The following is a 15,671-nucleotide window of genomic DNA, read 5'->3' as shown; positions in this document are numbered from 1 at the left end:
GGAGGTTGGTGTTCTGCAGTAGCTGTGCCTGTCTCTCGGAAAGGGGCATATCGCCTAAACGGATTTTAACCCCTTGTCTGCTGAAACTGTGCCGTTACACGGGTGAAACCCATATGCCCCAAAAAACTACGACTTACCAGTGGACTCCTGTCTACGATTGTTTATGGCAAACTCTGCCAAAGACAAAAAGGAAGACCACTCCTCCTGGTTCTCAGAGACAAAACATCTTAAGTAAGTCTCCAGACTCTGATTAGTGCGCTCCATCTGTCCGTTCGTTTTAGGATAAAAAGAAGAAGAAAAGGACAGTTGTACCTCCAGAATCTGGAAACAAACTGAGTCCCACGATCCGAGACCACGTCAGAGGGAATACCATTGAGTTTCACAATGTTGTCAACAAACACTTGTGCAAGTGTTTTAGCATTAGGTAGACCTGGCAACACTATAAAGTGCACCATTTTACTGAAATGCTCAACTACCACCAGAATAACTGTCTTTCCTGAAGAATTAGGTAGATCTGTGATGAAGTCCATGGATAAGTGAGTCCAAGGTTTGGATGGGATGGGCAACGAAAGTAGAGATCCGGAAGGCCGAGTATGTGTCACCTTAGCACGTGCAAAGGTACTACAGGCTGACACATAATCCTCAACACATTTACGCAACCCCAGCCACCAGAATCTACGAGCGATGAGGTCGGCAGTGGATCTACTCCCAGGGTGTCCCGTAAGAGTACAGTGATCCGCAAACACCTTGTAACGCAATTCTGATGGAACAAACAAGACTCCGATGCATCTCCCTGGGCTTCTAACACCTTCACCTCTAGGTCAGGGTATAGAGCGGATATCACCACCCCCTCCAACAGTATCGGACTTAGATTTTCTAAATCACCACCTCCAGGAAAACTACGTGACAAGGCATCTGCCTTGACGTTCTTAACCCCAGGACGATAAGTGACAATGAAATTGAATCTGGTAAAAAACAACGACCATCTGGCCTGCCTCGGGTTCAGTCGTTTAGACGACTCCAGATAAGCCAGTTTTTGTGATCTGTGAATACCGTGATCGGATGAATTGCCCCTTCCAACCAATGATGCCACCTCTCAAAAGCCAACTTAATGGCCAGTAACTCTGTTACCCACATCGTAATTTCTCTTTGCGGAAGAGAGTTTTTTAGAGAAAAATGCACATGGATGCCATTTACCAGGTGACAGGCCCTGCGATAAGACTGCTCAAACCCCTACCTCGGACGCGTCCACCTCCACAATGAAAGGTTGTGATACATCCGGCTGAATAATATAGGGGCAGAAGTGAAGCATTCCTTAATCACAGAAAAGGCTCGCAACGCTGAATCAGACCACACAGAGACATCCGTACCTTTCTTAGTCATGTCAGTTAAGGGTTTTACTATTGTCGAATAGTTCTGAATACATTTTCGGTAATAGTTAGTGAACCCCAAAAACCACATAAGAGCCTTCAAATTTTTCGGGTCGATCCCAGTCCAATACAACACGGACTTTCTCTGAATCCATTCGAAAACCCGAAGATGACAGCAGGTAGCCCAAGAACTGCACCTTGTATACCGCAAAAACACACCTCTAATTTTGCATACAATTTATTATCTCTTAGGATCTGTAACACCTGTCTAACGTGATCCTAAAGTGTCTCCACGTCTGAAGAATAAATTAGAATGTCATCTAAATGCACAACTACAAACCTCCCCACCAGGTGATGAAAAATGGCATTCACAAAATGCTGGAAAACCGCAGGAGCATTGGACAACCCAAAAGGCATGACCAGGTTCTCAAAGTGCCCCTGAGGAGTATTAAAGGCCGTCTTCCATTCATCCCCTTCCTTGATCCTGACCAGATTATATGCGCCCCTTAAGTCCAACTTGGAGAACACCTTGGCACCAACAGTCTGGTTAAACAAATCGGGAATCAAAGGAAGAGGGTAAGGATCACGGACAGTAATCCGATTGAGCTCACGGAAATCCAGACATGGCCGAAGACCTCCGTCCTTTTTTTAACAAAGAAAACCCCTCAGCCACTGGAGTCTTGGAAGGTCTTATGTGAGCCAAACTCTCTGTAATATACTCTCTCATAGCCAGTCTTTCGGGTCCAGAGAGGTTATACAACCTAGATTTAGGCAATTTAGCTCCGGGAATAAGATTGATAGGACAATTATATTCCCGATGCAGAAGTAAATCCCGGCATCTACTCTCAGCATAGAAGTAGCAGCAGTGCTGAACTTTCTCCATTTATAGACAATTTGTCTTACCGTGGACTGATGGACAGCAAGGCTTTTGGAGATACTTTTATAACCCTTTCCAGCTTTACGCAAGTCAACAATTCTTAATCGTAGGTCTTCTGAGAGCTCTTTTGTGCGAGGCATCATTCACATCAGGCAATGCTTCTTGTGAAAAGCAAACCCAGAACTGGTGTGTGTTTTTTATATGGCAGGGCAGCTGGAACCAACACCTCCAATCTCATCTCATTGATTGGACTCCAGTTGGCCGACACCTCACTCCAATTAGCTCTTGGAGATGTCATTAGTCTAGGGGTTCACATACTTTTTCCACTTGCACTGTGAATGTTTACTTTGTGTGTTCAATAAAAACATGGTAACATTTAATTATTTGTGTGTTATTAGTTTAAGCCGACTGTGATTGTCTATTGTGCAGAAATCCATATCATTCCAAAGGGTTCACATACTTTTTCTTGCAACTGTATGTGCATTGCTTATCATATGCACAGCGCTATGGAATGAATGGCGCTTTAATAATAAATAATAATAATCTGCGAGGCGGTCGTGCGGAGGTCAGCTACCTTCAAAGACAGCCCCTGCAGCTGTCCGGCCAGTGCAGCAATAGGATCCATGGCTGTACTTAAACAAACAAGAAAAAAAAATTACGGTTTTGGCGGTTTATAATGTCACGCTCGAATGTGGGAAGGAAACACCACACCGAGCATAGAAGGGAAAGGGGAAAGGAGAAAAGGCCTGAAAACTAGGGAAGGAAGATGGACACCTCCTAGTGAAAACCCTAATCAAAGCCGTATGAACAGACCCCAAAAGAAGATGAGTTCATACACAGGAATCTCTAAAGTCCTATCTAACCCTAAAGGACCCTGGTACTAATGTCAGGACTGAGACATCCTGTTTCTCAAAAAGGAAGGATGAACAAGAGTCTCCCTAAGGCCTAATGCAAAACAACAAAAAAAATGCAACACACAGAAAAGCCAAAAATACAAAGGGAAAGGAAACACTTAACTTCCAGGAAGCTATGGCAGCACCAGGAACTCAGCCGATATCCACACACCAGCTATCCACAGGTCCAACTGAAGCTATAAACCGCACAGCATTGTGGGAGAGACAACTATAAATAGGGAAAGTTAAATGACCACAATAGCAACACCTGGAGGTTCAGGGTGCGGCCAGTACCAGAAACCACACAGACGCCTATTGATCCACAAGGTCAAACATGTCAAATCAAACCACATGTTGCCAGTCTCAAAGATCTCCTGCCACTCACTGTTGAGGGGAAGCTGTATGTCTCGGTACCTCCGTGACACCAGCATGCTGGTTCTCCTCCTATGCAGTACTGTGCTCTGTTCTGTCCACTTCCTCAGCCAGCAGGTAAGCAACAATGGAAGTTGTCTGACAAAATTACTGCCAATTATTATTGCCAATAAACAAAATATACCAGTACCAGCAGTCTTAGCATTGATCACTACCTTGTGTATCACTGTACTTCTGTGATCTCTACTGTGTGTATTACTGTACTGCTATGATCACTACCTTGTGTATCACTGTACTGCTGTGATCACTCCTGTGTGTATTACTGTACTGCTGTGATCACTACTGTGTGTATTACTGTACTGCTGTGATCACTCCTGTGTGTATTACTGTACTGCTGTGATCTCTACTGTGTGCATTACTGTACTGCTGTGATCTCTACAGTGTGTATTACTGTACTGCTGTGATCACTCCTGTGTGTATTACTGTACTGCTGTGATCAATCCTGTGTGTATTACTGTACTGCTGTGATCACTACTGTGTGTATTACTGCACTGCTGTGATCTCTACTGTGTGTATTACTGTACTGCTGTGATCTCTACTGTGTGCATTACTGTACTGCTGTTATCAATCCTGTGTGTATTACTGTACTGCTGTGATCACTACTGTGTGTATTACTGTACTGCTGTGATCACTACTGTGTGTATTACTGTACTGCTGTGATCTCTTCTGTGTGTATTACTGTACTGCTGTGATCACTCCTGTGTGTATTACTGTACTGCTGTGATCACTACTGTGTGTATTACTGTACTGCTGTGATCTCTACTGTGTGTATTACTGTACTGCTGTGATCTCTACTGTGTGTATTACTGTACTGCTATGATCACTACCTTGTGTATCACTGTACTGCTGTGATCACTCCTGTGTGTATTACTGTACTGCTGTGATCACTACTGTGTGTATTACTGTACTGCTGTGATCACTCCTGTGTGTATTACTGTACTGCTGTGATCTCTACTGTGTGTATTACTGTACTGCTGTGATCTCTACTGTGTGTATTACTGTACTGCTGTGATCTCTACTGTGTGCATTACTGTACTGCTGTTATCAATCCTGTGTGTATTACTGTACTGCTGTGATCACTACTGTGTGTATTACTGTACTGCTGTGATCACTACTGTGTGTATTACTGTACTGCTGTGATCTCTTCTGTGTGTATTACTGTACTGCTGTGATCACTCCTGTGTGTATTACTGTACTGCTGTGATCACTACTGTGTGTATTACTGTACTGCTGTGATCTCTACTGTGTGTATTACTGTACTGCTGTGATCTCTACTGTGTGTATTACTGTACTGCTGTGATCACTCCTGTGTGTATTACTGTACTGCTGTGATCTCTACTGTGTGTATTACTGTACTGCTGTGATCTCTACTGTGTGTATTACTGTACTGCTGTGATCTCTACTGTGTGTATTACTGTACTGCTGTGATCTCTACTGTGTGTATTACTGTACTGCTGTGATCTCTACTGTGTGTATTACTGCACTGCTGTGATCACTCCTGTGTGTATTACTGTACTGCTGTGATCACTCCTGTGTGTATTACTGTACTGCTGTGATCACTACTGTGTGTATTACTGTACTGCTGTGATCTCTACTGTGTGTATTACTGTACTGCTGTGATCTCTACTGTGTGTATTACTGTACTGCTGTGATCACTCCTGTGTGTATTACTGTACTGCTGTGATCTCTACTGTGTGTATTACTGTACTGCTGTGATCTCTACTGTGTGTATTACTGTACTGCTGTGATCTCTACTGTGTGTATTACTGTACTGCTGTGATCTCTACTGTGTGCATTACTGTACTGCTGTGATCTCTACTGTGTGTATTACTGTACTGCTGTGATCACTCCTGTGTGTATTACTGTACTGCTGTGATCACTCCTGTGTGTATTACTGTACTGCTGTGATCAATCCTGTGTGTATTACTGTACTGCTGTGATCAATCCTGTGTGTATTACTGTACTGCTGTGATCACTACTGTGTGTATTACTGCACTGCTGTGATCACTACTGTGTGTATTACTGTACTGCTGTGATCACTACTGTGTGTATTACTGCACTGCTGTGATCACTACTGTGTGTATTACTGTACTGCTGTGATCTCTACTGTGTGTATTACTGTACTGCTGTGATCACTCCTGTGTGTATTACTGTACTGCTGTGATCAATCCTGTGTGTATTACTGTACTGCTGTGATCACTACTGTGTGTATTACTGTACTGCTGTGATCACTACTGTGTGTATTACTGTACTGCTGTGATCAATCCTGTGTGTATTACTGTACTGCTGTGATCAATCCTGTGTGTATCACTGTACTGCTGTGATCAATCCTGTGTGTATTACTGTACTGCTGTGATCACTACTGTGTGTATTACTGCACTGCTGTGATCACTACTGTGTGTATCAATGTACTGCTATGATCACTACTGTGTGTATCAATGTACTGCTGTGATCACTCCTGTGTGTATTACTGTACTGCTGTGATCACTACTGTGTGTATTACTGCACTGCTGTGATCTCTACTGTGTGTATCACTGTACTGCTATGATCACTACTGTGTGTATCAATGTACTGCTGTGATCACTACTGTGTGTATTACTGTACTGCTGTGATCACTCCTGTGTGTATTACTGTACTGCTGTGATCACTACTGTGTGTATTACTGTACTGCTGTGATCACTCCTGTGTGTATTACTGCACTGCTGTGATCACTACTGTGTGTATTACTGCACTGCTGTGATCTCTACTGTGTGTATTACTGTACTGCTGTGATCACTACTGTGTGTATTACTGTACTTCTGTGATCACTCCTGTGTGTATTACTGCACTGCTGTGATCACTCCTGTGTGTATTACTGCACTGCTGTGATGACTACTGTGTGCATTACTGTACTGCTGTGATCACTACTGTGTGCATTACTGTACTGCTGTGATCTCTACTGTGTGTATTACTGCACTGCTGTGATCACTACTGTGTGTATTACTGCACTGCTGTGATCTCTACTGTGTGTATTACTGTACTGCTGTGATCACTACTGTGTGCATCAATGTACTGCTGTGATCACTCCTGTGTGTATTACTGTACTGCTGTGATCACTCCTGTGTGCATTACTGTACTGCTGTGATCACTACTGTGTGCATTACTGTACTGCTGTGATCACTACTGTGTGTATTACTGCACTGCTGTGATCACTCCTGTGTGTATTACTGTACTGCTGTGATCAATCCTGTGTGTATTACTGTACTGCTGTGATCACTCCTGTGTGTATTACTGCACTGCTGTGATCACTACTGTGTGTATTACTGTACTGCTGTGATCACTCCTGTGTGTATTTCTGTACTGCTGTGATCACTCCTGTGTGTATTACTGTACTGCTGTGATCACTCCTGTGTGTATCACTGTACTGCTGTGATCACTACTGTGTGCATTACTGTACTGCTGTGATCACTACTGTGTGTATTACTGTACTGCTGTGATCACTCCTGTGTGTATTACTGTACTGCTGTGATCACTCCTGTGTGTATTACTGTACTGCTGTGATCACTCCTGTGTGTATTACTGTACTGCTGTGATCTCTACTGTGTGTATTACTGTACTGCTGTTATCACTACTGTGTGCATTACTGTACTGCTGTGATCACTCCTGTGTGTATTACTGTACTGCTGTGATCACTACTGTGTGTATTACTGCACTGCTGTGATCACTACTGTGTGCATTACTGTACTGCTGTGATCACTACTGTGTGTATTACTGTACTGCTGTGATCACTACTGTGTGTATTACTGCACTGCTGTGATCTCTACTGTGTGTATTACTGCACTGCTGTGATCACTACTGTGTGTATTACTGCACTGCTGTGATCACTACTGTGTGTATTACTGTACTGCTGTGATCTCTACTGTGTGTATTACTGTACTGCTGTGATCACTACTGTGTGTATTACTGTACTGCTGTGATCTCGACTGTGTGTATTACTGTACTGCTGTGATCACTACTGTGTGTATTACTGTACTGCTATGATCACTACCTTGTGTATCACTGTACTGCTGTGATCACTCCTGTGTGTATTACTGTACTGCTGTGATCACTACTGTGTGTATTACTGCACTGCTGTGATCTCTACTGTGTGTATCACTGTACTGCTATGATCACTACTGTGTGTATTACTGTACTGCTGTGATCACTACTGTGTGTATTACTGCACTGCTGTGATCACTACTGTGTGCATTACTGTACTGCTGTGATCACTACTGTGTGTATTACTGTACTGCTGTGATCTCTACTGTGTGTATTACTGCACTGCTGTGATCACTCCTGTGTGTATTACTGCACTGCTGTGATCACTCCTGTGTGTATTACAGTACTGCTGTGATCTCTACTGTGTGTATTACTGTACTGCTGTTATCACTACTGTGTGCATTACTGTACTGCTGTGATCACTCCTGTGTGTATTACTGTACTGCTGTGATCTCTACTGTGTGTATTACTGCACTGCTGTGATCACTCCTGTGTGTATTACTGCACTGCTGTGATCACTCCTGTGTGTATTACAGTACTGCTGTGATCTCTACTGTGTGTATTACTGTACTGCTGTGATCACTCCTGTGTGTATTACTGTGTGCATGACTGTGTGTATTTTTTGTGTTTCTGTGTGCATGACTGTGTGTATTACTGTGTGTATTACTGTGTGCATGACTGTGCGTATTACTGTGTGTATTCCTTGTGCATGACTGTGTGTATTACTGTACTGCTGTGATCACTCCTGTGTGTATTACAGTACTGCTGTGATCTCTACTGTGTGTATTACTGTACTGCTGTGATCACTCCTGTGTGTATTACTGTGTGCATGACTGTGTGTATTTTTTGTGTTTCTGTGTGCATGACTGTGTGTATTACTGTGTGTATTACTGTGTGCATGACTGTGCGTATTACTGTGTGTATTCCTTGTGCATGACTGTGTGTATTACTGTGTGCATGACTGCGCTCGTCCCCATACTGTGGCGCTTCACTGTCGATGATTTCACCCAGTGACTGCACGTTTTCATTCACACTTTTTCTCTGCAGCGTTTTCAGATGTGACGGTGACTAACATCTCACAGACCACCCTGCGTTGTGACTCCACCAAATGGTACCCCATACCCACCGTCAGCTGGCTGAACGTCTCCTCCGGACAGAACCTCAACAGTGTCACCAACTTCGTGCCCAGTATTGGCAGCATGGTCAGGGTGATCAGTGACTTCAGAAACGCAGAAAAAAATATACCGTTTAGATGTGTGATAAGCAACAATGTCGCCCGTGCTCAAGGAGACGCTATACTCACAGGTAATACATGGGAGATGACATCACAGGTGTGTAATATCTGGCTGCTGACATCTCAGTAGTATAACATAAGGTTCATGACATCACAGATGTATAACATATAGCTGATGACATCACAGGAGTATAACATATAGCTGATGACATCACAGGAGTATAACATATAGCTGGAGACGTCACAGGAGTATAACATATCGCTGATGACATAACAGGAGCATAACATATAGCTGGTGACATCATAGGAGTATAACATATAGCTGGTGACATCACAGGAGCATAACATATAGCTGGTGACATCACAGGTGTATAACATATGGTTGATTACATCACAGGAAAATAACATATGGTTGATTACATCACAGGAGTATAACATATAGCTGGTGACATCACAAGAAAATAAAATACAGCTGGTGACATCACAGGAGTATAACATATAGCTGATGACATCACAGGAGTATAAAATATAGCTAATGACATCACAGGAGTATAACATAAGTGTGTTGATATCACAGCAGTATAATGTGTAGCTGATGACCTCACAGGTGTATAACATATAGTAGCTGGTGACATCACAGGAGTATAACATATAGTAGCTGGTGACATCACAGGAGTATAACATATAGTAGCTGGTGACATCACAGGAGTATAACATATAGTAGCTAGTGACATCACAGGAGTATAACATATAGTAGCTGGTGATATCACAGGAGTATAACATATAGTAGCTAGTGACATCACAGGAGTATAACATATAGTAGCTGGTGACATCACAGGAGTATAACATATAGTAGCTGGTGACATCACAGGAGTATAACATATAGTAGCTGGTGACATCACAGGAGTATAACATATAGTAGCTGGTGACATCACAGGAGTATAACATATAGTAGCTAGTGACCTCACAGGAGTATAACATATAGTAGCTGGTGACATCACAGGAGTATAACATATAGTAGCTGTTGCCATCACACGAGTATAAAATGCGGGTGATGACATCACAGGAGTATAACATATGGATGATGACATCACACGAGTGTAACATATAGCTGGTGACATTACAGGAGTATACTATGTGGCTGGTGACATCACAGGAGTATATTATGTGGCTGATGACATCACATTGACCATTGTCTTGCTGTGTCTGTCTCTGATGGGATTTATCTTGCAGATTACGGCCTGGAGACAGAGTCCCGGCTGGAGGTGTTGAGTTCAGCCCGGATCTCGTCCCCTTCCCTTCTTCTCCTGGGCTTCCTCATCCTGACCTTCCATCTTGGAGATGTGAACTTGTAGACATCTCCCTTTACTACCAGGTAAGGTCCACGCTCCAGTTCTCCGGCCCGGAGGGTCTGTGCCCAGAGGTGCCACAAAAGTGGAGCAAGTCCTGAGGGAAATCCCAAAATATTGTCCCAGCAACTCAGAGGACTGCAGGGGTGACCGGGACTCAGGCCATAAGTACGGTACAATGTGTCCTCCCCACAGAGAAAAGTAACGCTGTACATGCATAATACTGCTATACCAGGACCGGATATTACCACCATATAGTAATTATATATTACCACCATATACTGATTAAATATTACTACCATATATTAAATAAATATTACCACCATACAGTGATTACATATTACTAGGGATGAGCGAACCCGAACTGTATAGTTCGGGTTCGTACCGAATTTTGGGGTGTCCGTGACACGGACCCGAACCCGGACATTTTCGTAAAAGTCCGGGTTTGGGTTCGGTGTTCGTCGCTTTCTTGGCGCTTTTTGAAAGGCTGCAAAGCAGCCAATCAACAAGCGTCATACTACTTGCCCCAAGAGGCCGTCACAGCCATGCCTACTATTGGCATGGCTGTGATTGGCCAGAGCACCATGTGACCCAGCCTCTATATAAGCTGGAGTCACGTAGCGCCGCACGTCACTCTGCTCTGATCAGTGTAGGGAGAGGTTGCGGCTGCGACGTTAGGGCGAGATTAGGCAGATTAACTCCTCCAAAGGACTCCATCCAGTGATCGATCTGCAGCTGTGGATCATTGAACTGCTGCTATTCAATTGCTCACTGTTTTTAGGCTGCCCAGAGCGTTTGTCAGTCACTTTTTTCTGGGGTGATCGGCGGCCATTTTGTGTCTTGTGGTGCGCCAGCACAAGCTGCCATCAAGTGCATTTAACCCTCAATGGTGTGGTTGTTTTTTGGCCATATACTACATCAGGGGCAAGCTGTCACCAAGTGCATTTAACCCTCAATAGTGTGGTTGTTTTTTGGCTAAATCCTACATCAGGGTCAAGCTGTCACACCAAGTGCATTTAACCCTCAATGGTGTGGTTGTTTTTTGGCTAAAGCCTACATCAGGGTGAAGCTGTCACACCAAGTGCATTTAACCATCAATAGTGTGGTTATTTTTTGGCCATATCCCAGTCTAATTCTGTCAGTAAACGTATACCTTTCACCCAGCGCCTAAATAATAGACCTCAAGTTTATATCCCGCTAAATCTGTGGTTATTGTTGTGGCTGGTCAAGTTATTTAGTGTCCGTCAAAGCACAGTTTTTGTTCTGGGTTGAAATACAATTCCCAATTTAGCAATTTCCTAATTTAGTGGTTTCTGCTGTATCAGAGCTACTTAAAATTTATCCCTAAAAGGGTATATCAGATTCAAGGTGCACATAGGGTCATTCAGAATAACTTCACACACACGCTACTGTGCATATCCCAGTCTAATTCTGTCAGTAAACCTATACCTGTCACCCAGCGCCTAAATACTAGGCCTCAAATTTATATTCAGCTAAATCGGTGGTTACTGCTGTGCCTGTATTAGTGTAATACGGGACCTAAATAGATGCCAGATAGTGTTAGGTGTCTGTAAAAAAAGGCCTGAATTTGAATTCAATACATTGGACCAAATAATATTTTTGTTGTTGTGGTGAACGGTAACAATGAGGAAAACATCTAGTAAGGGACGCGGACATGGTCGTGGTGGTGTTAGTGGACCCAGTGGTGTATCTTGGTTTTGTGCTGCCCTAGGCGAGACTAAACTCGGGCACCCCCCTAATATAAATTTGACCCACCCCTTCCTGTCACGGCCAAACCCCTTCCTCTGTAAACCCCACCCCTTCCTCTTTAGGCTCCACCCTTTCCTGTTTTGCATAACAATATTAAGAAATGTATCACGATAACGATATATATATCGCAAGAAATACCAGTTTAAAAGAAAAAACACAAGGGGACGTTATACTGTATGGGGCAGCCTCAAGGAGACGTTATTCTGTATGGGGCAGCCTCAAGGAGACGTTATACTGTATGGGGGCAGCCTCAAGGAGACGTTATACCGTATGGGGGCAGCCTCAACGAGACGTTATACTGTATGGGGCACTGGGGCAGCCACAAGGAGACGTTATACTGTATGGGGGGCGGGGGCAGCCACAAGGAGACATTATACATACTGTATGGCATTGGGGGCAGACATAAGGAGACATTATACTGTATGGGGGGCCGGGGGCAGCCACAAGGAGACACTAAACTGTATGGGGGATTGGGGGCTGCCCGGCTGCCACAAGCAAATAGTGCAGTGTGTCTGTGTCATAAATAAAGGTGGGATGTCAGACTATCTATGGTGACCCTGGCCTCTCCTCGAGGCTGCCCCAGGCCATACAGTCTGTATGGGGCAGCCTCAAGGAGAGGCCAGGGCCACTATAGACAGTCTGACATCATACCACCTTTATTTATGAGTCTCACTCTCACTGTGAACCTGCAGTATTTGCTTTTTAACTCTCTTGTCTCACTCTCACTCACTCCTGTTTGTTCCTCTGCCTGGTCCTGGTCTGGACACTCCTCGCAGGGTAGGTAAGCCAGGAGTCAGGCAAAGTGGCCAACTGTGTGAGGAGGGAGCCGGTCTGGGCAGACTTTTCCCGGCCGGCTGTGGCTGCCGCTTGTGTTTTGAATATTCTGACCCACTGCGCATGCTCAAATAAGACGACTCGGCGCAGGCGCAGTAGGAGCCGGAGTTTTTTGCTACTACGCCTCCTACTGCGCTTCGGGCATGCGCACTGGGCCGGAATATTTTGCTACGGGGCCTGCGCCAACAAACCCCCAGCAGAGCCAGTCAGGAGCGGAGGGAAGAGACGCACCTCCCACGTCACTACTGAAAGTGACGTGGGTAGCAAGGCCGGGTAGGAAAAAATTCCGGAAACACCTGGGGTCGGGAGGAGGAGGGAGGAGGAGATAAGTAATAAGTCACTCCTTCACTATGCGGCACGGCGATGCTGCCGCTCGCAGCGGCATAGTGAAGGATCGGATCGATCGGCAAGTATTTGTGTAGGCAAACAAGGCATTTTGCCGCCCCATTGGCAAGTGCCGCCCCAGGCAAATGCCTTGTTTGCCTCACGATAGATACGCCTCTGAGTGGACCCTCTGGTGCTGGGAGAGGACGTGGCCGTTCTGCCACAGCCACACGTCCTAGTGTACCAACTACCTCCGGTCCCAGTAGCCGCCATAATTTACAGTGATATTTGGTGGGGCCCAATGCCGTTCTAAGGATGGTAAGGCCTGAGCAGGTACAGGCATTAGTCAATTGGGTGGCCGACAGTGGATCCAGCACGTTCACATTATCTCCCACCCAGTCTTCTGCAGAAAGCGCACAGATGGCGCCTGAAAACCAACCCCATCAGTCTGTCACATCACCCCCATGCATACCAGGGAAACTGTCTCAGCCTCAAGTTATGCAGCAGTCTCTTATGCTGTTTGAAGACTCCGCTGGCAGGGTTTCCCAAGGGCATCCACCTAGCCCTTCCCCAGCGGTGGAAGACATAGAATGCACTGACGCACAACCACTTATGTTTCCTGATGATGAGGACATGGGAATACCACCTCAGCATGTCTCTGATGATGACGAAACACAGGTGCCAACTGCTGCGTCTTTCTGCAGTGTGCAGACTGAACAGGAGGTCAGGGATCAAGACTGGGTGGAAGACGATGCAGGGGATGATGAGGTCCTAGACCCCACATGGAATGAAGGTCGTGCCACTGACTTTCACAGTTCGGAGGAAGAGGCAGTGGTGAGACCGAGCCAACAGCGTAGCAAAAGAGGGAGCAGTGGGCAAAAGCAGAACACCCGCCGCCAAGAGACTCCGCCTGCTACTGACCGCCGCCATCTTGGACTGAGCACCCCAAAGGCAGCTTCAAGGAGTTCCCTGGCATGGCACTTCTTCAAACAATGTGCTGACGACAAGACCCGAGTGGTTTGCACGCTGTGCCATCAGAGCCTGAAGCGAGGCATTAACGTTCTGAACCTGAGCACAACCTGCATGACCAGGCACCTGCATGCAAAGCATGAACTGCAGTGGAGTAAACACCTTAAAACCAAGGAACTCACTCAGACTCCCCCTGCTACCTCTTCTGCTGCTGCCGCATCGGCCTCTTCTGCTGCTGCCGCCTCGGCCTCTTCTGCTGCTGCCGCCTCGGCCTCTTCTGCTGCTGCCGCCTCGGCCTCTTCCTCCGCCTCTGGAGGAACGTTGGCACCTGCCGCCCAGCAAACAGAGGATGTGCCACCAACACCACCACCACCACCTCCGTCACCAAGCGTCTCAACCATGTCACACGCCAGCGTTCAGCTCTCCATCTCACAAACATTTGATAGAAAGCGTAAATTCCCACCTAGCCACCCTCGATCCCTGGCCCTGAATGCCAGCAATTCTAAACTACTGGCCTATGAAATGCTGTCATTCAGGCTGGTGGACACAGACAGCTTCAAACAGCTCATGTCGCTTGCTGTCCCACAGTATGTTGTTCCCAGCCGCCACTACTTCTCCAAGAGAGCCGTGCCTTCCCTGCACAACCAAGTATCCGATAAAATCAAGTGTGCACTGCGCAACGCTATCTGTGGCAAGGTCCACCTAACCACAGATACGTGGACCAGTAAGCACGGCCAGTGACGCTATATCTCCCTAACTGCACACTGGGTAAATGTAGTGGCAGCTGGGCCCCAGGCGGAGAGCTGTTTGGCGCACGTCCTTCCGCCGCCAAGGATCGCAGGGCAACATTCTTTGCCTCCTGTTGCCACCTCCTCCTACTCGGCTTCCTCCTCCTCTTCTTCCACCTGCTCATCCAGTCAGCCACACACCTTCACCACCAACTTCAGCACAGCCCGGGGTAAACGTCAGCAGGCCATTCTGAAACTCATATGTTTGGGGGACAGGCCCCACACCGCACAGGAGTTGTGGCGGGGTATAGAACAACAGACCGACGAGTGGTTGCTGCCGGTGAGCCTCAAGCCCGGCCTGGCGGTGTGCGATAATGGGCGAAATCTCGTTGCAGCTCTGGGACTAGCCAATTTGACGCACATCCCTTGCTTGGCGCATGTGCTGAATTTGGTGGTGCAGAAGTTCATTCACAACTACCCCGACATGTCAGAGCTGCTGCATAAAGTGCGGGCCGTCTGTTCGCGCTTCCGGCGTTCACATCCTGCTGCTGCTCGCCTGTCTGCGCTACAGCGTAACTTCGGCCTTCCCGCTCACCGCCTCATATGCGACGTGCCCACCAGGTGGAACTCCACCTTGCACATGCTGGACAGACTGTGCGAGCAGCAGCAGGCCATAGTGGAGTTTCAGCTGCAGCACGCACGGGTCAGTCGCACTGCGGAACAGCACCACTTCACCACCAATGACTGGGCCTCCATGCGAGACCTGTGTGCCCTGTTGCGCTGTTTCGAGTACTCCACCAACATGGCCAGTGGCTATGACGCCGTTATCAGCGTTACAATACCACTTCTATGTCTCCTTGAGAAAACACTTAGG

At 46.2% G+C, this 15,671-nt stretch overlaps 1 protein-coding gene across 1 annotated transcript in view; it reads left to right on the top strand.

The window, feature by feature from the left end:
- Nucleotides 1–15,671, top strand: part of LOC122930718 (V-set domain-containing T-cell activation inhibitor 1-like) — a 111,235-nt gene that overhangs the window by 57,393 nt on the left and 38,171 nt on the right. Inside the window, exons 4-5 of the mRNA XM_044284285.1 lie at nucleotides 8,637–8,894; nucleotides 10,057–10,198. Coding sequence (XP_044140220.1) covers nucleotides 8,637–8,894; nucleotides 10,057–10,178 — 380 coding nt within the window. The 3' untranslated portion in view covers nucleotides 10,179–10,198. The remainder of the gene's footprint in view (nucleotides 1–8,636; nucleotides 8,895–10,056; nucleotides 10,199–15,671) is intronic.

This window comes from Bufo gargarizans, chromosome 3, assembly GCF_014858855.1.
Source record: "Bufo gargarizans isolate SCDJY-AF-19 chromosome 3, ASM1485885v1, whole genome shotgun sequence".
NCBI lineage: Eukaryota > Metazoa > Chordata > Amphibia > Anura > Bufonidae > Bufo > Bufo gargarizans.
Note: the sequence above shows the minus strand (reverse complement) of the source record. Positions and strands in the feature narration are given on the sequence as shown.